Source organism: Eucyclogobius newberryi, unplaced genomic scaffold, assembly GCF_026437365.1.
Source record: "Eucyclogobius newberryi isolate DKJ021-1_F unplaced genomic scaffold, fEucNew1.0.hap1 SCAF_3, whole genome shotgun sequence".
NCBI classification, from domain to species: domain Eukaryota; kingdom Metazoa; phylum Chordata; class Actinopteri; order Gobiiformes; family Gobiidae; genus Eucyclogobius; species Eucyclogobius newberryi.
In genome coordinates this window covers 24045659-24069303 of record NW_027315945.1, presented here as the reverse complement: position 1 = coordinate 24069303, position 23645 = coordinate 24045659, and the positions used below count along the sequence as shown (strand labels likewise).

Below are 23645 nucleotides of genomic sequence, written 5' to 3'. Positions count from 1 at the left end.
TTACTATGTGCTACTGAAGAGTACATACCAATTTTGGATGTACAATAATCAGGTGAAAGTGGCGATAATATTTTCTAATGACCCTCTATTTTCTGTAGCCATTATCTCGACACTGGCCAGTCAAACGTGCTGTTATATTTGCACATTTTTCTAACACATCAACATTTTTGACAAGTTCAGTTGTTGCCTAATATTTCCACCCACTTGTACCGGGTCTCACAATGAAGCAATAATCTCTGCTATGTCCTCTAAAGCCGCACTATGTTTATTATTACTTTGCCTACAGTCTTCCTTAGTACAGCATTAAACATGTCAATCCCTATGGAGACAAGCAAGTGATGCAACCAGCGCAAGTTACAGGTTAAGTGTAACTATAGTCAAATCTGTCTTGTCCCAGTGCGGATATGTCGTAGGGTAAAATAAGACCACTGTGTGCTGTCTGTCGAAACAGGAAGAGCGCTATTAGCATGCTAGTTGTCTTTAGCTTCATCATGACGTCAAACGTATTGTGGTGAATAATTAGGATGCTTGGAATGCAGTAATGGAGCAATACATTTGGACCTGAACATGAACTTGTTTTTCACTTTTCTAAAACAGTAAAAATCAGGCACAATAACTGTAATCGAACAAAATAAACATGGATATATTTAATGTCACAGTGTGTAACATTCCGGGAGATAAGCCGGTGGCAGACCCTCGATCAGAAAAGTTACATAGTGCACCTTTAAGCTCATATTGCTATGCCCGATCAGTGTATGAATAATATTGGAAAACATCACATACATATTTATATTGACCCTGTACTTCTATAAAACTTTTGGTGTGCTTTTTGACCTAAGAGGTTGTCTATTGAATGATACTTCACAGCTTTGTTTTCTATATATTTACTCTGACACGGTAGTTTTGAGTATCTTTTAGCACTACTTTTATAAAAACGCAGTATCAATTATTCTCTGATTCCTTCTCCTTGTCAGTGTCTGGCTCTTTCTTGTCCACGTCTAACCCGGCTTCACTCTTCACCTCATCATCTCCTCTGCTGACCTCTCCGCTGACCTCTCCTGATTGCTCTGCATTTGTGCTACTGTCTTTCCCCACCTCTTCCCTGTTAGCATTGCTACTTTTAGCCTCTTTGGTCTCATTATCTGCCGGGGCCTTTTCCGGGTCGTTGCTGTCTTCTTTCCGTTCTTTCTGCTCCTCCCCTGTGTCTGCATCATTACTTCCATCATGGCCGCCATTCACCCCCTTCCTCCGGTCTCTTTCCTCCACTCCTTCTGCACTTTTGTCTTGATCATTTTGTTCACCTTGGCTCGAATCCTCGTCCTCTTTCTCATTATCACTAGATCGGTGGCCCTGGCTCGTGCCCTCCTCTACACTGCTTTTCTCATCTGTGCCTGCATTATTGACCACGTCTGACGGGGAGTTTTCTTGTCCGTTTGAGTCCTCCTGCATGTCTGCTCCTGCGGGGTCACCGGGGTCCTCCTTTAGCACGTCCACATCAGATGCGATGGGGGTCTTGTCTGAGGGCGAGTCGTTTCCATTTGTAGATTCTTTATTGTTTGGTGAAGAGTTCTGTAAAGACATTTTATAAAGTGTAATAAGTGTATACTGTGTGTTGAAATCCACTGATGGTGACTATACATAGGAAAATACATTCAGATATAGAAGTGTTATGAATGTTCAGTATAATTCTGTTTTTGGAGTTTTAGAAATCGCGATAAGGTTAAATTTTAAATAGATTATTCTAATTGAAAAAACAAAAAACTACTACTAACAAACAACTACTATCTGTCAACACCCAAATACAGAAATGTACACTGCAATAGCGTCCATAAAGGCACCTATTAAATCAAATGTGTTGTTGTTGTTGTTGTCGTCGTCGTTGTCGACAAAGAGTACAAAAATATACACCACAAATCTTTGACAACTGTGTTCAATGCAATGTACTTCTCTATTTGAGGTTATAGATAATATCTAGTATTGTTATTGTTGAAAAGAGTATGTATTTTATTTTTTAGAAACAATCGCTTAATACATTAAAATGATCTCCATCTGTCTGTGGCTATTGTTTGCCCTACTTCAGGCCCAAAGTAGCTGTGAACAGTCCCCCAAGACGTGGGTTAATGTGCAGCAGTGGATGAATAATTGAATGTGTAAACTGTACATGACATATGTAGCTACTAGACAACTCTCCTACATTTAAGTTCATATTTGTAATATTCAGACTAAAGGTGTTGCTCCGTGTCGTCTGACAATATCAAAGTGTTTATTCCCTTTGAGTGAATGAGGCCAATGAGGCAACTTTTTGTTGTTTTGTCATGTTAATTCACTTACTGTCATCTCTAAACCTGTGAAGCTGCGTAAACTGTATTACTGTGTTTACCAACTAGAGTGAAATGTGAATGTATACTTTATATATTTGTTCGGTGTTCGATTTTGCTTAATTGTCACGTTTAAAAGACCTGTTTTTGAGAAGGTTTGTATTTCTTTTTAGTTCCGAGTCGTCAATTGTGAGGCATGTTGAAGACTCCTCCTGGTCAAAAATGTATTTGGTTAATTAATTCTCTTAAAACCAACGACCAACAACGAACGATTTGGAGCTTGATTAAAACTGGATGGGAGTAACAACATACCTGCTCTTCTGTCTGGTTCTGAAGGTCATCCTCTGTGTCTTTCCCCTCTGCTTTCCCCTTCACATCATCTGCACACCACACAGTTACAGAGACGTACAGTTAGCGGATAATCCTCTCAATCCCATTCAGACGTTTTACTGCAACTGTAAAAAGTTTATTTGCTGCTAAACCTGAAAGTTCATCCTACCTCCAGTCCAAATAAAAGCAAAAGACATTATTTCCCTTATCAATAAATAGCCAGACTTATTACATCATTTCATAAAACCATCTCAGCCTTTCTTCACATAATGAGAGGCTTTTATTTACTCTCAGCCTCATTCAAAGCATTGGCTGCATCCTAACGGCGCAGGAGTGACATCTAGTGGTGGAAACGAGCACTGTTCTTGTCATAAACGCAGGTAAACAACTTGAGCAGACAATGGAAGTGTGCCAGAGAGAGCTAGTAAACATTTAAGAGAGGCATGAGGAGCAGGCGACAGGCAGCAGTGAAGGTCAGGAGCTCATTTTAAATACACATATGACATTAGCTGCTTTCCATCATCATCATCATCATAGTTTAACTGCACTGTGGGGCTTTATTACTGTCTGTATTCTCACTATTACATCATTCAATCTGAGTGGTTGAACTTTCTAATGATATCTATAGTGCTTTCACTTGCAGTGTACTGTAAAGAAGCTGTAGTGCTTTGTCACAAAACACTTTGACAGTCGTATTCTTATGATGTTTTGATTTCAAAATATACAGCATTAAATCTGATAATAAATGTAACAATCTGTGCCCTCCATTTGTCAAATTGCTTGCTTTTGAAGTTTGTTAAAACAGTCCATTCAACATAGATGTATAATATAAGCCTTGATTGATGCAAATCTGAATGTGCAATTGAGGCGCAACATAAGTTGTTTGCACCTGAAAACACAAACCTTCACAGACCTCACTATGTTTGTGTTATTTACAGTATGTGAGTGCTGGTGTTAATGAGGGGCATTATACTGATGCTCGCTACAAACTAAATACTTTTTAATTGAAGCAATCAGCTCTGCATTAGGTAAGTGGAGGTGCAACATGAGTGTACAGTTTTAGTCTGATATGGGCATGTGCATCAAAAGCCTCATGGTAATTAACCCCAACCATCATTAAAGAAATACTGTATACGCTCTGGTAAACAACATAATTACAGAGTGCTTTAAAACACTTTGAGACTGAAAATTCAAGCCTAAACTCAGAGACAAAACAGAAATCATTACCATCTTTAATATTAGGCTCCTCTTTTACACTTTCCAGTTGAAGAAGAAAAATGACTTGGCAGAGATTACAAGAGTTTATGGAGACATTTAATGCATTTCAAATGCAAAACTGATTGAAGTTTAGCCATGGTAGGAGATGAAACGTTATGGTAATAATAAGGGACCTCTTTAAGAATATTTTATGGTAATCGCTTGCATTCATTATCCGTAAGACCAAGTGTCTGTAAGCAGTAAGCAGAGGCTCAGCTAGTACTACAACTCCAAACAACTTAACATGAATTCAGTTAAACCACATTAAATACAACATTTAGGCCGGCTCCTCAGGCTCATCATTAAAGGCATTGGATTTTGTTTTTTTTCCATTGCAGTGAGGCTGTGTGCATTCATGTGTATATATGCTGCAAAACAACATAATTCTCAGCGAAACACATGCAGGGCACACCTGCAATTGAGACATGATGCTGCGTCTCATCAGTCAGAGTGAGCTACAACCAGGATGCATCTCTAAGTGGCTATAATTACTCTTATAAATTGCACCGGCTGCCACTTTTATGAAAGCCAAGATTATAAATGACTGTTGATCAAGGAAAGAAAGCAATAAAGCACAAAGGATGAAGTGATTATAAACTACAATAACTTTTCTGGGGAAACTCAGTTCATAAATGTCATTCTCTGCACCACTCTTGACAGATCCTGTTACATTTTGGACTTCTATAGTGCTAAGGAGCACCGGCTCCATCTACAGATACAACCTGAATGTTCACATTTCACCATAAATGATTTCTCGGCTTCAATTAGTCATGAATGAATTTCACACATCTAAAAGAAATGTAGCATAAGTGTAGTGAGTGTGTCAAAAATGTAAATTTCCTTCAACTATGAAACAATTAATGTATTAAGTGGGTCCATCCATAATGTATTCATCACAGTCACTATAGGACATTTAAACAAACTAAACATAATGTATTTGATGTAAGTAGGAAAAAGACATTCCACAACAACAAAAGGAGTGCAATACATGTAAATTAATATTAGACTAAAATGTACATCTTTGATGGGAGGCTGAAGTGCTAAACGCTCTGTAAACCCACTCAAATCAAAACATATTTCATGTTTTAAAATGTATAATGCTTGTTCAAATCTTTGCATTTTCAGATGTCAAGATCAGAAATGAAAGCCACTCTCAACCACAAAAATGTAACCTATATTTTGTGTGCCATTTCCGTTTCCACTTCTGCTACATGTCACAGCTAAAACACATGTTAACAGATTAATACAGGAGATTATAGACCTACTTTCCTCTTTTATCCAGTAATCCACCATCAAAGGGTCATAGACGACCTTTTTTTTGCTGTCATGAAAAGAGAAAGATGAAAGGAAGACGAAGAGGATGTTGTCTGAGATGTTAGTCATGTGATACACACACACACACACACACACACATACACACACACACACACACACACACAAATGTAAATGATGTAAATTAAAACAGACTTCTAAAGCAAGCAAACTATACTTTCTCTGAAGTAGAAGAAAATATATATATAAAAAGTCACCGTCTTTCATACTTAGCCTCTCCAATGACACATGATTTAAGACATTCCACCCTTTATGCATGTTCTCTTCCTCTGCAAACTGTTTTGAACTGTTCCTCCCTGACAGGCCAAGCAGATACATATGCTAACAGGGCTAATTCCCCAAAGCTCCCTCACTTTGCATGACACCAGAAGTTGAGCGATCTGGCTGGATGTGTAAAGGGAACGGCACCTCAGCATGAATGAATATGAAGCAATATTTCTAAGACTTGTATCTTTTGAAAACTAGAAACATCCCTTCAAACATCTTTTACTTTTAATCAAAGTGCATTGGAAATAAAATGTTTCTGAAATTGAATCAGCTATTGCAACTCTAAATGGAAACCCCATATGAACATTAAATAGTATTCTTCCTGTGTGTTTTAAATACGTCAATATGATGTTTTCTTGCAGTTGTAACCTTTGCAAACCTATATGTACTCAATCTGTTCATCTGTCCAGTAATGCTGAAAGTTTACATGGCAAAACAACATCACTGCTCGCTAAGTGCTCCTACATGTTTAGAGCAGCACTTCAGGGCTATTTTAATTCCGTATTCAACACAAAGACCAGACATCAGTTCTTACATAAACCCAAGACATGTGAATCAATAAAAAGCAACCTTGAGTTACTGTAGATTGCGTTAATGCACTACATCAAGGCATGTACAACGGGCACGTATAATCAGTAAAACCCCTGGCCCACGTCTGTCAAAAGACCCTCTCTTTCTCTCCCTCTCCGCTCCAGTCCACCTCGCCTCCTGGAGTACCCTGGTTCTTTTGTTGATTTCCCGAGCTGTAATTTGGCCTCAGCAAGGGGCAGAGGCAAGTAAAATTCTGCTTTGATGACTCTAAATGGAGAGATCATCCAAATGAAAGGCAATTATGTTGAACCCCCACCTACCCCCTCCCTTCAATATCTTGTGTGCTTTTTATTCCTCCGCCGCTGTCTCTATGGCTTCTAAGGCTGTTTCATTATAGTCAATGCTCACTTCCACCTGTACTCTGGAAGTATTTTCTTCATAATGCCCGGCCTTCATCATCGCAACCTTTTATTACACATTTGGAAACCATGTTCATTTTTTTTCTCAACTTTCTTTTCACATGGCATGTCCCCTTTGCCGTTCCTGTCAGTCCCCAATTCTCATTTCATTTTCTTCTCCATCCTTCCAGGCAATTAACCAAGGCACATCGTCACAAAGGTGCCTTCTGATAAACATCCCCAACTCATTTTTAGTAATACAATTGCTAATTGCTCCATACAAATGGGACATGTTTTTAAATAGGTCGGTCAAGTTGTCCCCGAGCGAATAGAAAGTGCGGTTATGAGGAACCTTGTTGTTTAAGGTTTAGGTCATGTTTAAAGTTGGATTCATTTGGTGACCTTTGCAACAATACTTGTGGTTTTTGCTTTTGCTGTCGCTCAGCACTGTGGTCACTCTAATGAACAGAAAAGGCCAGGAGCAGTGCAAAAAGACACAGCCTGGTCAAAGAAAAACAGTGTCCATTTCAAAACAGAGATAGTTATTTTACATTTACTCCAACAGAATAATTATATAACCACCAGAGAATATTACTAATTGCACAGTAACAGAGTGGTTAACGCTTCTCTCTTTCAATGGGCAATCTTAGACGTTCCATTTTAACAGCGTGGGTCCTTTGAAAGTACTTCTAACTGTCTGTAGACGTGTATGTGTTAGCGCAGCTCTAAGTATGTACACATTTGTTCTATGAACATTTTCTAACGGAGCGTCCGCCATGGAGAAGGAGCAACTTTGACCGTCCGGAGTTTCAAATGTGGCTGTGCACAAAGGGTTCAAAGAGTGAGTTCCCAATCCCAGACCAGTGTGTACGGCGTGTGATTGAGAGATGGTCGGAGAGTCTGATGCCACAGAGAGGCAGACCAGGACTAGACCAGGACTAGACCAGGACTAGACCAGGACTAAACCAGGACTAAACCAGGACTAAACCAGGACTAGACCAGGACTAAACCAGGACTAAACCAGGACTAAACCAGGACTAAACCAAGACTAAACCAAGATTAAACTTAAATGCATTGTTTACCTAAAATAAATGCTAAATGAGCAAGAAAACACCTTTTTTGTATTGAAATTAAGCTAGTAAAATAAATCAAAAATACTATAATGCTTCAGGAAAGGCAATACACCAAATTGATATTCAGTACAGACGTCTGCATCAAACCAATCAATGGGGATGATGGAAGCAGATGATTTACTGTTGCAACCGCAGAAGAAGAAAGGAGCAGTCAAAAGAGAAGAAGAATGAATGTGAGAGTGAAAGGTTGGCTACAACTGTCCAGGGAGTACACCGCCTGAGGTCCACAGCTGCTACAACAGGCTCCAGTCATCCATAATTGCTATAAGGAAAAGGCTGAATGTATGAATGCTCCTGGTGTGATTTTAGTTGTTTTGTTTTTGAGCTGGAGCCATGCTGTGATCTTTCTCTAACTTCTACCAGTGAGACAACTTTTTGGCTGCATTTCATCTTGGCAGCAGTACAGAGTGTGTTAACTTTATACTCAGTGAGCACACAAAACCGCACAACTGTGTGGCGGCGAGTCCCCAAACAAACTAACCAACATAGAACAAAAAAACGCTATGGGGGAGATATAGAGAATACAAAGTCTAAAGCTGCATTCAGGACCACGGACAGAGACAACAGTGACTGAATATAACCACAAAGTCAAGTAGATGCCATTATAGGTCAAACAATCAAGGGTGAACAACCATGTGAAATGTTTTTAAGCATTTCAAGTGCTCTTGTCTCGTGCCTGATCTTGTTTTGTGAGCAGTCACTCTGTTAATTTAATCTTTGCTCAATGTCACCCAAGGGGACCAATAATCAGGCCACAGGGTTGTCTAAGCCAATGACGTGACATGCCACATAGAATTTGAAGAATTTTGAGGTTGACAGTACTAGTACTATGCACGCATATGCCCTCTCTAAGATGCAGTTTCATGCAAAATGCTATCTCCTCTAAAGCAATTCTTCATGCTCCTTTAGGCATGTGCCGTCAGGTCTCCCAGCAGAGGAGAAAACAGGCCACATCTATCATTCGCTACAGGGTGACGTCATTTTATCACACCACACACAACCAGGTACAATAAGCTCAGTGGTCTGGAAAGAAACCAAATTTACAACAAAGGAATAAGCAGAAATCTTTAGCTTACTTACACAATGAAAATAATACCATAAAAATGTATTGACGTTTAATGTTTTACTACATTATAACCTGGGGGCATTGGAGGTTTTGTCAGGAGTCTGAACGGACTAACCACAAGCTGGGAAAGTGACGTAATGTGTTTCTTGTAAAAGCGATTAATGTCATCATTCTAGGGCCACTTGCATTCATAGTTGAAAAGAGCAACAGTGCCACTCAGTGGACATTTTCAGCAGTAGCAGCTTATGTAAGGTTTGAATCAACACTGTATATTGCATAAATATTTAATGCAATTACATTTATGTGTATAATGGGTGATGTAGTGATATTGTTTAATCTATAATGTTAATGTCTGTCAATTCCAATAAATTAGGTCAGATTTAAAGACAAGTGAAAAGTTTGTTACTGATTTTTTATTAGATTTTTTTAATCTTTTTGCATCCTGTCATGTTCTTAAAGTTATTTCAAAGTAAAATATAGTGTGTATTGTCAATTGACCATGATACTCCTGTTTTATTTAATTCATCATGCAAACGGTGCTTAAGATGCATAAAATGTGTGCTGCATTGTGCTGTTGGTCCTACCCTGGTCAGTGCTGCCCGTCCTACCCTGGTCAGTGCTGCCCGTCCTACCCTGGTCAGTGCTGCCCAGGGCCATGCTCTGTCCACTCTTCTTCTTCCTCAGTGAGATGAGTCGAGCTTGAGAGATTTCCCTGACGATGGCGGACAACTGCTCCTTACTGCTGCCGTTGAGAGCTGGAGGAGAGGCTTTGGAGTCCGTGTCTCCGCTGTCACTGGAATGCACCATAGACTTACCCTGATATCAGTGGGGAAAGAAGGGAAACTTATCTGAAAAACATTTGGTAGCAAGAAAAAATGAAAATATGTATAATAAAAGAATGACACATTGTGTGAAAAAATCATGTTTCTAAATTACCAAAAGCTTGAGTTTTTAGCTTTTGGTTATGTGGCAGTAATAAATTCCATGAAAACAATAAGGTTCTATTTTAATCTTGAGCAGAAACAGATGATTAAAAACAACATTCTCAGCAAAATAAACAATGCATTTTTAAATTGATATATTATTGTATTTGTTATATTATATTTTAATAATTAAATAACATTATTGTTATTGCTAATTAGGAATTGTAAAGCATAAATTTCTTTACTTACAGTCCCATTTTGCTTTGACATTCTGTAGATTGGTGGTAGATAATAAGCTTTCATTCTGTAAACAAAAGTAAATGATGAATCCCATGGAGAAGGACAACAAGTCTGACTGCCATTAACAATAAACAAACAACTTCTGTTTGTGTTGTTTTGCGACTTGTTATTTTGAGGGCAACCCTTTATTTGTCCATAAATAATAATGCATATGAAATGCATACTGCCCAAGGAAAGCACCTCAGAGTAAAGATTGGTCCTGGAGGGGTAATTAGTGCACATAACGACAAATGCAAATATACAATTAAAGAGCATCAGCACTTGGCTACGATTGCTTTTTGCATCTATTAATGTGGCAGGCAACGTAAACATAAGAAAAAGTTGATGTGGCATCTTTAAACTAACAGAATATTCTTTAATATCCATTTAATACAGAGAATAAACAAATGAAGTGAAATTGTAACGGTCACTTGTGAGGAGTGCAGCCAGTATACCTCCTCATCCCTTGAGGTTTGGAGAAAAGTAGATCGATGTACGGCAGCTTCTTGAACTTGTCTCTCCCCACGGCCACATAGAGCTGACCACTCTCCAGCTGGGAACCATCGGTCACCTGTTGGCCCTCGTATATGTACAGACTAAACACACAAAAACAGATGTAATGCTTCAGAAACAGAGCTGCAAACTAGATTAAAGACCTGAGGTGCAAATTCCTATATCCATCCATCCATTTTCTACCGGTTGTTCCGGAACAACCGGTCCAAGTGACTTCAGGCCTTAGGCGGGGTACACCCTGGACAGTGGCCAATTTGTCGCAGGGCTGACATAGAGACATAGACATTACAGACAGTTCACGCTCACATTCATTCACTAGGGTCTCATGCATAGGATTCACATGCATGTCTTTGGACTGTGGGAGGAAGCCAGAGAACCCGGAGAGAACCCACAGTAACACGGGGAGGACATGCAGACTCCACCCAGAGAGATCATGTGATGTTGGTCTGGTCCGGGAATCGAACCCATGATCTCCTTCTTGGGAGGCAAGAGCGCTAACCGCCTTTGCCACCGTGCACTGCAAATTCCTAAAAAATTCCTATGAATTGTTAATTGTCCCATTGAATTCAGCCAATCCTATGGCGTCCTAAATAAAGATTTATATTGCCCAAAATAGGATTTTATATTGCCCAGAAATGGATTGTATTATTATCTTGTATTATAGTAGTTCAGCCTAGTTCAGTAGTAAAAAAATATATTTCTGCTCATGTATTTCTCTTAGAGCTAAATGTTTCTTGTGTTTTTGTGGCCATAGTGTGTATAATAAGTGTATGTATAATATAATGTATAATCCTGTTCATAAAATGTGCTGTACATAAACTATAACAAATCTGGAAACTTCTGCCATTTTCTTTGAACCTTTCAAACCAAAAAGCCACATAAAATGTGTTGGTCAAATGCAGCTTTCGTTATGGCTAAACTCCTTAATAGTGTGTAATGCAGTTCTATAGTTGTGTGCATATTATGGGTTTTTTTAATCGTAAAAACATGATAAAAACATATAAATCATATTCACAGTACCTGCGCACTCCCCCCAGGACTCTCAAGCCCATCTTCTCCGTGACCAGCTCCAGAACCTTATCAAACTGTCCCAGGATCCTTGGATGGATCAGCAGCCTCATGGCTGGGTTCAGGACATCACCATTGGCAACAACACTTAAGAAAGTAAAGGAAATGTTGACGTTACAATGAACTACACTGTTTAAATATGTCAAGTCTCACAATATGGGGCATGGCTCCTTGATAGGCTTCAGAAATCGTGCTGATGCCATGATCCTGTTTTGTGGTAGTGGTTTTGCCTGTAAAACAAAGTCAGTGGTTGTCACGTGTAAGAGCCGTTTGCCCAGGTGCCTATTCAAAGTACATTCTGTGCCTATTATTACTGATGGTGAAGTGGAGCAGTCCCATTGGAGTTTAGGGCACCACTTAAAAACAGGATGTGCCTGAGTACATCTGACGTTAGGGAGCTTTAGGGAAAAGTTCTGCAGGGATAAGTCAGCGAATTGTCAAGGGGAAAACTGATGATTGCGCAAATGTGGTTAACCAACATGTAGCAAGTGTGAACAACAGTTAACACAAAGGCTACTATGGTACTATGGTATGGTCACATAAAAGGTCAGCACAGTGCTGCTCAGTGGCTCGTGTTCATGTTGTGAGTTTGAACCTGGCTCTCGATAGTTTGCTGCAATGTCCTTGTCCTGGGATTAGACATACATTGATGCTATTCCGTAACACATCGAGAACACAATTCAACTTAGAATATGAAACGACACAGAAATATCAGACATTTGTATGGCAAGCTTGGGAGAAAAAGCAGGGACTGATCACGCAAGCTGTGGTAAGCAGCCTGCGTGATCCTCCTGCGTCTCACCCTGTTTTTTCCCATGCTGGTTGGTTTTATTAGATATTCTGGAATAGGCGGGTCACATTTCTCATTGGTCAGCCTCACATCAAGGCACTTGGTATTTTTCCGTAGAGATCAAGCCTGCAAGGGGGGGGTGCAACTCCCCCCCTGGGGCAACATTCTTTGGCCCATCTTTATGATACCTTCACAAACAAATGCAGTTTGTCACACACCCGTTCTTCTCTTAGACTAATGATGCAGATAAAATATCATTATTATGCAGATAAAATACATCACAGAAATATAATCATATATTCACATTTTATCACAGTCCTTCCCTAGTCTCATCCCCCTTCCACGCTATACTGTTCCGTCTAATAAAGCCTACGGCCAATAAAATCCTTAAGAAAATAAATAAACAAGGATGTGGGTAGTTAAAGGTGCACTGTGTAACTTCTCTTGTGTTAATGCATTTCCTGGAATGTTCCACAGTATCAAACTTACAGATGTTTTAATTACTTAAACACTAGAAAATGTTCATTCTTGGCGTGATTGGGCTTGCCTCTCCACAGATCTGATTTGTACCTGCTTGCCTCCATGGATATAGATAAGTTTAATGTCATACAGTGACAAATGTAATTCCAGACAAAGCAATAATACCTAAAGAACAAACAGGTGGCCCCTTTATCCAGAAAAGTGACACTTTAAACTTAGTCAAATGTTTTAACATCTGCTATTTATGCATTTTATTCTCTTGAGAATAATGATGTCACAATATAACATTTTAGAGTTATGATTATTATTCATGAATAATTCTAATTATTATTATTATTATTATTATCATTATCCATCCATTTTCTACCGCTTGTTCCCTTTCGGGGTCGCGGGTGACTGGAGCCTATCCCAGTGACTTCGGGCCTTAGGCGGGGTACATCCTGGACAGTGGCCAACTTGTCGCAGGGCCAACACAGAGACATAGACATTACAGACAGTTCACTCTCACATTCAATCACTAGGGCCAATTTAATTTAGAGTCACCAATTTTGCCTAACACATGCATGTGTTTGGATGGTGGGAGGTGCCGGAGAACCCGGAGAGAACCCACGATAACACGGGGAGAACATGCAGACTCCACCCAGAGAGATCATGTGATGTTGGTCTGGTCCGGGAATCGAACCCATGATCTCCTTCTTGGGAGGCAAGAGCGCTAACCGCCTTTGCCACCGTGCATAACTCAACTGCTAACTCAAAATTAACGAAAGTACCCGTCAGTGACCAGGGACCCACACCATGAGGTAGGAAAGCGCGAGCGCTTTCCGAAAATGTGTAGTTTATGATATTTGAAAAATGGGAAACATTGTTTTCGCATCGGAATATTATTCTTTCTTTCTTTCTTTCTTCTCGGGACCAACCCCCCTATTTTTCACCCAGTGAACATTGACGAAAAGTCACAAAAATTTGCACACCTCTAAAAATCGTGCCTCTTTACATTCTGGCTATTTCCCTTTTCTAAAATTAAAAAAAAATTGGCGCGTCAGCGCCCCCAAATGTACCAAAAATGCATTGAGAGATAGGAAATGACCCAAAAAAAATCTGATCGTAGAATCATGAAATTTGGCGCACAGGTAGATGGTGACAAGAGAAGTAAAAAATATTATTACGGCAACGTCGTCCACCCAACCAAATATCGGCCATATTGGGACAATAAAGGAATATCTTATCTTATCTTATATTATCTTATATTGGTTCAAAAATGGCTAAGCAGGACTCGGGAGTTTTTCCAAACGTCGTACTTTTACGAACTCCTCCCAGGGCGTTGGCTCTAAAAAGCTGAAATTTGGTGAAAATGCTACTGAGGAGTGGGACATCAAAAGTTATTCAAATTACATTGATACCTGTCAAAAGTTATTCACATTTTTGTTCAAAGAGTCACGGTGTTTGTGCGGCAAAGCCGCACATTTTGCCAAGAATTCAAAATAAAATAGCTTTTTAATGGTAAAACAAAGGGGAGAAGATGTGACAGCGTCACAGATTCAGCAGTAGGCGTAATAAAAGGACAATCGGGGCGCGTTAGCGCCCCCTCCTCTTGCGGCGTAGCGGCGGTGTAGCGGCGGCGTGGTGAGGGCCGATCATTGCCGCTTGCGGCTATATTTATTATTATTATTATGCAAAGAAACATTGTGATGTTAGGATTATTCACAATTGTTGGCACTTTGACAGTGAAATCCTTAATTTGCTTTTACCATTCCTCACTAGCTTCATAATATAAACCTTTCCGGATGAAAAAGTACTTAAAATGTCTACTGCTGCCTACAATTATCACAATAAATATATTGCACGGTGCACGGTGGCAAAGGCGGTTAGCACATGGGTTCGATTCCCGGATCAGACCCACATCACATGATCTCTCTGGGTGGAGTCTACATGTCCTCCCCGTGTTACCCTGGGTTCAAAGACATACATGTGTTAGGACAAAATGGTGACTCTAAATTGGCCTTAGTGAATGAATGTGAGAGTGAAGTGAACGTGAATGGTTATCTGTGTGTCTATGTCTATGTCTGTCAGCCCTGTGACAAGTTGGCCACTGTCCAGGATGTACCCCGCCTAAGGCCCAAAGTCACTGGGATAGGCTCTAGTCACCCGCGACCCCGAAAGGGAACAAGCGGTAGAAAATGGATGGATGGATGGATAGCTAAATTGTGGTCTGAATAATCATGATTACCAATTAACCAAATAATCTTGAAAATAATATTTATATTTTTGACATGATAAATGTCAAAACACTGTCCCAACTTTTTGTGAATTGGGGTTGTGTTGTATTTGTCTGTTCACTCACCCAAGGCAATAAAAACAGGATATTGCGACATTAAAAGAATTGTGTCCCTGGAGGCCATAATGAATGATGTATTGTCAACACACAGAGAATCTATTTTATCTCTATGACAGCAAAAGAATGAGGCCCCTCTAATCCTGGAGGTTGTAAGGGTGAAGAAAAGCAGCGCTTGGGGCCCGGTCCAACAACAGAACTATCCCTGCGTGTGTGACAACACGCTGAGATCCTGCCCTCAGAGATCCAGATAAGAGAGGAAAGACTATTAAAAAGTCTTGTGGGATCTGGATGTGCATCCAGGCAACAGAGGGCTTCAGGGACTACACAAGAATTCAACAAGAAAAAAAGGTGTTGCAGCCCCAAAACACATTCATAACTATTAACAAATAAACAATAGAAGGACTCTAATATGACATTACATACTTGACAAATGTTATATTGTTGCTGCATGCAGGTGAATGATTCTACATGACATAGAGCAACATTATGATGGAATTCCTCATCTGTTGTTGAAAGTTGTATGCATTTCATAGGAGGGATTGTGTAAATACTGTAGTTAGCATTTTATGTACATTAATAAAAATGAAAGAATAGACCAACAAATGCTGAAGTTCCTTGATGGTCCTTGTCCTTAATCCACATAATCAGCTGCACAAGTGGGCCGGTGACGAGGGCCAGGCCCTTGTGAACTAAATTGGCTCCTTTTGCTCAGCAGGTAATCAGAGTAGATCCGCACAGCACAGAGCTCGAGGTTATCTGTGGTGATTTAGCCTCTCAGTGCGAGCTGAGAAGACAACATTATGAAGCTTAAGGACGCCACTTCTGATTTGATTTGTGTTATTTGCACGGAACGATCATTTCTTTATTTCTCTTTTTCTTTGTGGAATTGTGACTGCAAATCCTCAGTTCCCTCGCTAAGGTTAAGGTACACTTTATTGTGCCCATAGGGAAACATTGTCCTGTGCATTTGACCTATCCTTCAGTACCACCGAGGCAGCCAGTCAGGAGCCATGCGTGCAACCCAGGTCCACAACTTGTTCTAGTCACCATAGCTGGAGGAGTTAGGTGTTTTTTGGAGAAACCCACCTGGACACGGAGAAAAACATGCTAACTCCACAAAGAAAGGCCTGAGCTGGATCTGAATTTGCAGCTGCCACAAATAGTTGGGATGGGCCTTATGCTAAAAAAATATAAATTTTATTCAAGCAGCGCAAATCAGCTTTTTAGAGATATCTACTTTTAATCTTCCTCTTAGTTGAGTTCACACTTCATTGTGATTGGTTGAACACACCTGTCGCTCACTCAGATGCCGACCAATAGGAGGAGTGCATAGCGTCTGTGATTGAACATAGAACTCCATTACACAGAGAAGCACTGAATCACAATATGACAACATCAAAACAGCGATTCATTGCGAGCAGAAAGGCTTTTGACTTCAGGTTGCTCTTACTTTGACGGTTACATCATAACAGTTTAGCACATTTGCATAAAATAGGGTGATTACGATCCATAAATGAATATTACATTGTCACTGAGCCTACATCTAAGTGACAGAACAAATGAAGGGACTTTCTGAACGCCACACCTGCTTAACTAATCTTTCTGAGGCCCTGAGTGGCAGAAGGCTGTGAAGACGTTCCCAAATATATCACATTGAAGGCTAACATGCAGAAATGACTGTTGTGACCCGAAGTCCCAAAAGCGATCAGTGCTTTCTAATTGTTGGTGTATTCTTGTGCTGGGTGTAGCTTTTCTGCCGGCGGCTGCTGATGTCACGACTTGTTTACAATAGTAATGAATCCACCAGGCCTGTATGTTCTCTCCAGTGTCATCATACAGCGTTTGGTATTACAGAAGTGTGAGTGGAACCTGAGCATATTCCTCGTGCGGACACCCAGATTAAACGGCTGATTGACACTCCTGTATGAATTATGGATGCTTGTTCCATTGCAGCCGAAAGTATTTATCAGCTCAACTTAACTGGCTCAACTCATGTATGACTGTAATATTAAAACTTAATGAACTAACTCTATTTTATCTCTGCATGTTTTTAATCCAAGGAGAATAAAAGAGGTTGGATTTAGCATTTTTACTTACCAGGAGAGGAAGAGCCTGCAACGTCTTCTTTCTTCTGGGGCCAATCTCTAAATAACTAGAAATGAAAGATTTGAGACGTTATATTTACTTTTACATAATTATATAGCCAGCATTTATATAGTCAGTACATTTTGTTTTGCAAGTATCATTTGGAAATACATTTGTTTAAGATCTAGAGTACAGTGGCTGGTGACTTCGAGTATCTGGAATAGGTTATTTCTGGCCAATTAATATCAATTTATCGTTCAATAAATATTAGAGGGAACAATATGTTTATGTGTCCAATATTAATAATGCGTAAATCTTTACTGTTTTGTTGTGATATCATAATAAAAGCAAACGTGTCAGTGTTTTATTCTACTCTTTACGTTAAGCTGCACATTTAGACAAAAGGTTTACCAGTTTATGAAGATTCAGGATAATTGGAGCATGAAGTAGTTTCAATATTATTTTTTTCCTCAGCAATATAATAATAGTAAAACTTCTTCTGTCTTGTTTATTAGGCCCGAGCCCCAGCAGGGCGGAGGGCCTATTGCTCCCGCAACGCTGCCGAAGGCAGCGTTGCAACTGTCTTACCAAACATGCGGGCGCAGCCCGCATGTTTGGTGCCCCGTCGCCCCTGGCAAGTACAGTGAACTAGCCCATGCCGAAGGCATGGATCATGCATACTTACTCCTGCTATGACAGAAATAGTCAACAATTAGTGAATGGGCGTAGCCCATTCACTAATTGTTGACAACAGCAGCGTGAAGCGCTGCATTCCTTCAAAAACCCTCCTGGCATCGTCCCGTATGCGAGAATCCATGCCGAAGGCATGGGCCATGCTTGTATCTGCTCAAATCAATGGAAGTCTATGGGGAGTGGGCGGGGCATCCCGACGGAATAGGGAGTGACGAGCGCGTAAGCGCTCGTAATGATGATTCCACCCCATGGCGGCATCGGGAAGGCTTAGAGCTTTCAAACGATGTATAATTTGTTGTTATAGTGGAAACGGCTATATTGTTTTTGCTAAAAATATTATTATTTTTATTTTTCTTGTTCTTCTGTTTTTTGAGCTCTAATTTGACCCCCTGAACATGCTCAAAAACTCACCAAACTTTGCCCAAAATTCAGAATCGGCGAAAAATTTGATTTTTTCTGGGCCATTTTTTTTTTCGTTAAAAAATGGCGCGACAGCGCCACCGACAAAAGTCAAAATACATTGCGCCTATGGGAGACGCCCCGAGGTCAACTTTGTCGTAAAGCTACGAAATTCGGGACACGCATTCCTCTCGTGAGGACAAAAAGAAAATATTATTGTGGCCACGCCCCCAGACTTACCCTATGGCCGCCATCTTCCTTTGAAAATGAAAACAAGCTGAGTTAGCCATTTTGTTTACGTCAAACTTTGACGAACTCCTCCTAGGGCGTTTTGCCCACCGACTTCAAAATCGGCGTACGTCCTCTGGACAAGTGGGACATCTAAAGTTATCCAATTTTTTGAGATACCTTTTACGGTCTGTGTGCGGCGCAGCCGCAAAGTTGGACAACTTATTTTGGAATATTGCAGATCTAAAAATTGTTCCCATTTGATCAAAACCAGTCCGATTAGGACCAAATTTGAATCAGTTGTTAAACTTTCTAGTTTGGACGAGTTTAGGCTGACAAAATTGAAATGGGCGCGATAGCGCCCCCTACAGAGTGACCTTTAAATTAACATTGAAGGTCAAAAATTAGTTTTACCAAAATTGTCTAAACTTTACTCAAAATTCTACTTTGCCGTCCCAATCACAAAAGCCAATCACAAAAATGCCTATTTTTTTACGGCGTAGTCGTAGCGATGACAGAAACCTCCCATGTTATCCCTATGGGAAAACCACAAAATCTCTCAAATTACCACATTTTTATGTTTTACACTTTAACGAAGTCCTCCTAGTGCGTTTTGCCCACCAACCTCAAAATTGGTGTACGTCCTCTGGACAAGTGGGGCATCTAAAGTTATTCAATTTTTTGAGATACCTTTAACGGTCTGTGTGCGGCGCAGCCGCAAAATTGGTCAACTTATTTTGGAATATTGCAGATCTAAAAATTGCTCCCATTTGATCAAAACCAGTCCGATTAGGACCAAATTTTAATCAGTTGTTAAACTTTCTAGTTTGGACCAGTTTAGGCTGACAAAATTGAAATGGCCGCGATAGCGCCCCCTACAGAGTGACCTTTAAATTAACATTGAAGGTCAAAAATTAGTTTTACCAAAATTGTCTAAACTTTACCCAAAATTCTATTTTGCCGTCCCGATCACAAAAGCCAATCACAAAAATGCCTAAATTTTTACGGCGTAGTCGTAGCGATGACAGAAACCTCCCATGTTATCCCTATGGGAAAACCGCAAAATCTCTCAAATTACCACATTTTTATGTTTTACACTTCAACGAACTCCTCCTAGTGCGTTTTGCCCACCAACCTCAAAATCGGTGTACGTCCTCTAGACAAGTGGTGCATCTAAAGTTATCCAAATTTTAAGGATAACTTTTACGGTCTCTGTGCGACGGAGCCGCAAACGTTTCCCAGAATTCTGACTATTTGGCCTTCAGAGTGGCCTATAAACAATAGAGTTTTTCCAAATGACATGACATTTTGCACTAAATTCTAATTTGCCATCCTGATCATACAAGTATGAGAGCCAAAGTCATATTTTGTACGGCGTAACCGTAGCATTGACAGAAACATCCCATGTTATCCTTATGGGAAAATCGTAGAATCGCTCAAATCACCACATTTTTACACTTCACACTTTAACAAACTCCCCCTAGGGCGATTGTCCGATCAAACTCATATTTGGGGAAAATCATCTACACAAGCGGGCCATCAAAAGGTATCCATATTTTGATTCTAAGTGCTACGGTCTCTGTGTGGCGGACCCGCAAATATATGTCAGAAATGGGAAAACAGCGAAATCTCTAAAATGACCACATTTTCACGCTTCACACTTTCACCAACTCCTCCTAGGCCGATTGCCCGATCAAGCTCATATTTGGGAAAATCATCTACACAAATGGGGCATCAAAAGTTATCAATATTTTGATTTTAAGTGCTACGGTCTCTGTGCCGTGGAGCTGCAAATATACTGTCACAAATGGGAAAAACGCCAAATCCTTGAAATGTTCACATTTATGCTTCACACTTTAATGAACTCCTCTGTGGGCAATAGCTCGATCAAGCTCATATTTGGGAAAAATAATCTACACAAGCGGAGCATCAAAAGTTATCCATATTTTTATTCCAAGTGTCACGGTCTCTGTGCGCTGGAGCTGCACATTTGACCGACATTTGTGTTCATTTGCACTGGTTAAGCACAGCATTGTACATGTCCAATGTGTCGCTGTCTTAGTTCTTAGACAATTACGTTAGCGCCAACTCTGTAAAATGCAGAGAGCAGAGTCGGAAGGCCGGCGGCCCGCGAGGGCCGTTGGATGCCGCTTGCGGCTTTAATTTTATATGTTCTTTTTCGGACTGTGTACATTATTGTGTACTGTACATGCTGCCCCCCCTGTCTGTAAATACCCCCCCTTTTTGTATATGTCAAAGTGTCAAAGGTATTATTAGGCCCGAGCGCCACAAGCTGGCGAGAGGCCTATTAGTCTCGTAAGGCCGTGCGAAATCGAGCGCGAAGCGCTCGCCCACTTCCAAACACTCACTAACGCACTCCTCCACTCATGCACGCCCCGTGCATACTAATTAGTTGTAGGAAAATGGAACATTACCGTTGTAAACGGGCGAAGCCCGTGCAAAAGTTCGCACTAAACGAGAGGTTGTCATCCCAATGTAAAGCACTCATTTGCGCTAAGTACCTCACGAATACGTTCCCCATCTCTTGCATGTTCCGTGCATATAAGCATGCAATGCAAAAATTGAACATTATTACTGTATAGAGGGCCAAAAACACAAAGTGGGCAGGGCCCAGTCAAAATTATCGAAAGTACCCGTCAGTGACCAGGGACCCACACCATGAGGTAGGAAAGCGCGAGCGCTTTCCGAAAATGTATAGTTTATGATATTTGAAAAATGGGAAACATTGTTTTCGCATCGGAATATTATTCTTTCTTTCTTTCTTCCTTCTTCTTCTTCTTCTTCTTCTTCTTCTTCTTCTTCTTCTTCTTCTTCTTCTTCTTCTTCTTCTTCTTCTTCTTCTTCTTCTTCTTCTTCTTCTTCTTCTTCTTCTTCTTCTTCTTCTTCTTCTTCTTCTTCTTCTTCTTCTTCTTCTTCTTCTTCTTCTTCTTCTTCTTCTTCTTCTTCTTCTTCTTCTTCTTCTTCTTCTTCTTCTTCTTCTTCTTCTTCTTCTTCTTCTTCTTCTTCTTCTTCTTCTTCTTCTTCTTCTTCTTCTTCTTCTTCTTCTTCTTCTTCTTCTTCTCGGGACCAACCCCCCTATTTTTCACCCAGTGAACATTGACGAAAAGTCACAAAAATTTGCACACCTCTAAAATCGTGCCTCTCTACATTCTGGCTATATCCTTTTTCTAAAATTAAAAAAAATTGGCGCGTCAGCGCCCCCAAATGTACCAAAAATGCATTGAGAGATGGGAAATGACCCAAAAAAAATCTGATCGTAGAATCATGAAATTTGGCGCAGAGGTAGATGGTGACAAGAGAAGTAAAAAATATTATTACGGCAACGCCGTCCGCCGAACCAAATGTCGGCCATATTGCTTCAAAAATGGCTAAACATGACTTCGGAGTTTTTCCAAACGTCGTACTTTTACGAACTCCTCCCAGGGCGTTGGCCCTAAAAAGCTGAAATTTGGTGAAAATGCTACTGAGGAGTGGGACATCAAAAGTTATCCAAATTACATTGATACCTCTCACGGTCTCTGTGCGGCAAAGCTGCAAACTGTAGCAAGAATTTCAGAAATCTCCCAAATTTAACATTTCTGCCGTTTGCGCAGATAAAGTCCGAATTGCGTCAAATTAGAATCAGTTGTTAAACTCTTTGCCCTAAACCTACTTGAAGTGAAATAAATTAATTTGGAGCCACAGCGCCCCCTACAGATTTTATATGGAGGTTAAATATTTAGTTTTGCGAAATTATATGAAATTTGACACACAACTCAATTTTGGCATCCCCATCAAAAAAGTCAATGAGACCCATGTCATAATTGTTATGGCGTTGCCGTAACGATGACCGAAACCTTCCATGTTATTCCAATGGGGAAATCGCCAGAACATGTTTACACTTTAGACTTTCACGAACTCCTCTTAGGGCGTCAGCCCTATTAACCTGAAATTTGGTGAGACTCATCTTCAGGGGTGGACCAGCAAAAGTTATCCACATTTTTATTCAAAGAGTCACGGTGTCTGTGCGGTAAAGCCGCACATTTTGCCAAGAATTCAAAATAAAATTGCTTTTTGATGGTAAAACAAAGGGGAGAAGATGTGACAGCGTCACAGATTCAGCAGTAGATGTAATAAAAGGACAATTGGGGCGCGTTAGCGCCCCCTCCTCTTGCGGCGTGGCGGCGGCATGGCGAGGGCCGATCATTGCTGCTTGCGGCTATATTTATTATTATTATCATCATCATATATTGCACTCAAAAATATGTTATCACGACAATGTGTTATCTAAAGTCCACATACTTATAATTCCCTTCAGAATAGATCTACCCCAGGAATGAACTCAACACTCAAAATAAACAAATTCATCAATGCAATTCAAACGTAACAAAAAAAAAAAAGCTTTGCAACATAAAACATGCTGTAACGTTATGAGCAGGTCTTACTCGAGCTTCTTGAACCTCTCTCTGCCCGCGGCCACGTACTGCTCGCCGCTCCGCAGACTCTCCAGCTGGTCCACCTTGTGCCCCCCTCTGGGCGTGTAGATGTTCCTCACGGCTCCGAACGGCGGATGGATCCCGCTGGTCACCTCCCGCAGCAAAGTCTCAAAGTTACACACTCTCTTCTGGTTGATCACGATCCGCCGGGCCTCGTAGTACGGGTCTCCGTTACGGTACATGAAGACGTTCTTGACCACGGGCTGCGAGAGAAAGTTGGGCTTTTCGGCGTTCATCCTTGGCTGTCAAGTAATAATAGTTCAGTTTGTCTGTATTGCGCGCTGCCCATTATCACATCACCGCATGTTGGTAAAAAATGATGGCGCGTTAGTAAATTACAGCATTTTAAAAAATCTTCCCACTAAATGTGACGTGTCTGAGTGTGCGCGAGGTGCGTCTTTGCAGAGTTGAACCGCAAGTGCGCCGCGCAGAGAGACCTGGCCCTTTGCCTCGGCGCCGGGTGTCATGGGATCAAAACATCAGGGTGTATCTATGGTAACCCAGTCGAGGCCCGTGCACGTGGAGCAGTCGTGATCAACATGCAGTTTAATCAGTAGCAAATGCCAGTCCAATTTGTAACGTTGCACCAAAAGTGGCACAACGCGTTTTGATGACACGGGCGAATACCTGTGGTAGGTTTGGACTTATTCATAAATTAGTGGAGAGTGGATGGACAATTAAAACCTCTCCGTCCTCGTGGGAGATTGACGGGGGTTAATTGGGC

The 23645-nt window shown here is 40.6% G+C and overlaps 1 protein-coding gene across 1 annotated transcript; it reads right to left on the bottom strand.

Moving 5' to 3' along the window:
- Nucleotides 1-843: 843 nt before the first annotated feature.
- On the bottom strand, nucleotides 844-23166 carry LOC140374512 (doublecortin domain-containing protein 2-like). Its single transcript, XM_072461437.1, has 9 exons — nucleotides 22871-23166; nucleotides 17118-17172; nucleotides 11569-11645; nucleotides 11368-11502; nucleotides 10290-10430; nucleotides 9805-9859; nucleotides 9265-9448; nucleotides 2631-2698; nucleotides 844-1569 (listed from the first exon to the last, which is right to left on the bottom strand). The coding sequence occupies exons 1-9, from the start codon at nucleotides 23155-23157 to the stop codon at nucleotides 943-945; spliced, it is 1629 nt and encodes a 542-aa protein (XP_072317538.1). The 5' UTR covers nucleotides 23158-23166; the 3' UTR covers nucleotides 844-942.
- Nucleotides 23167-23645: the final 479 nt, after the last annotated feature.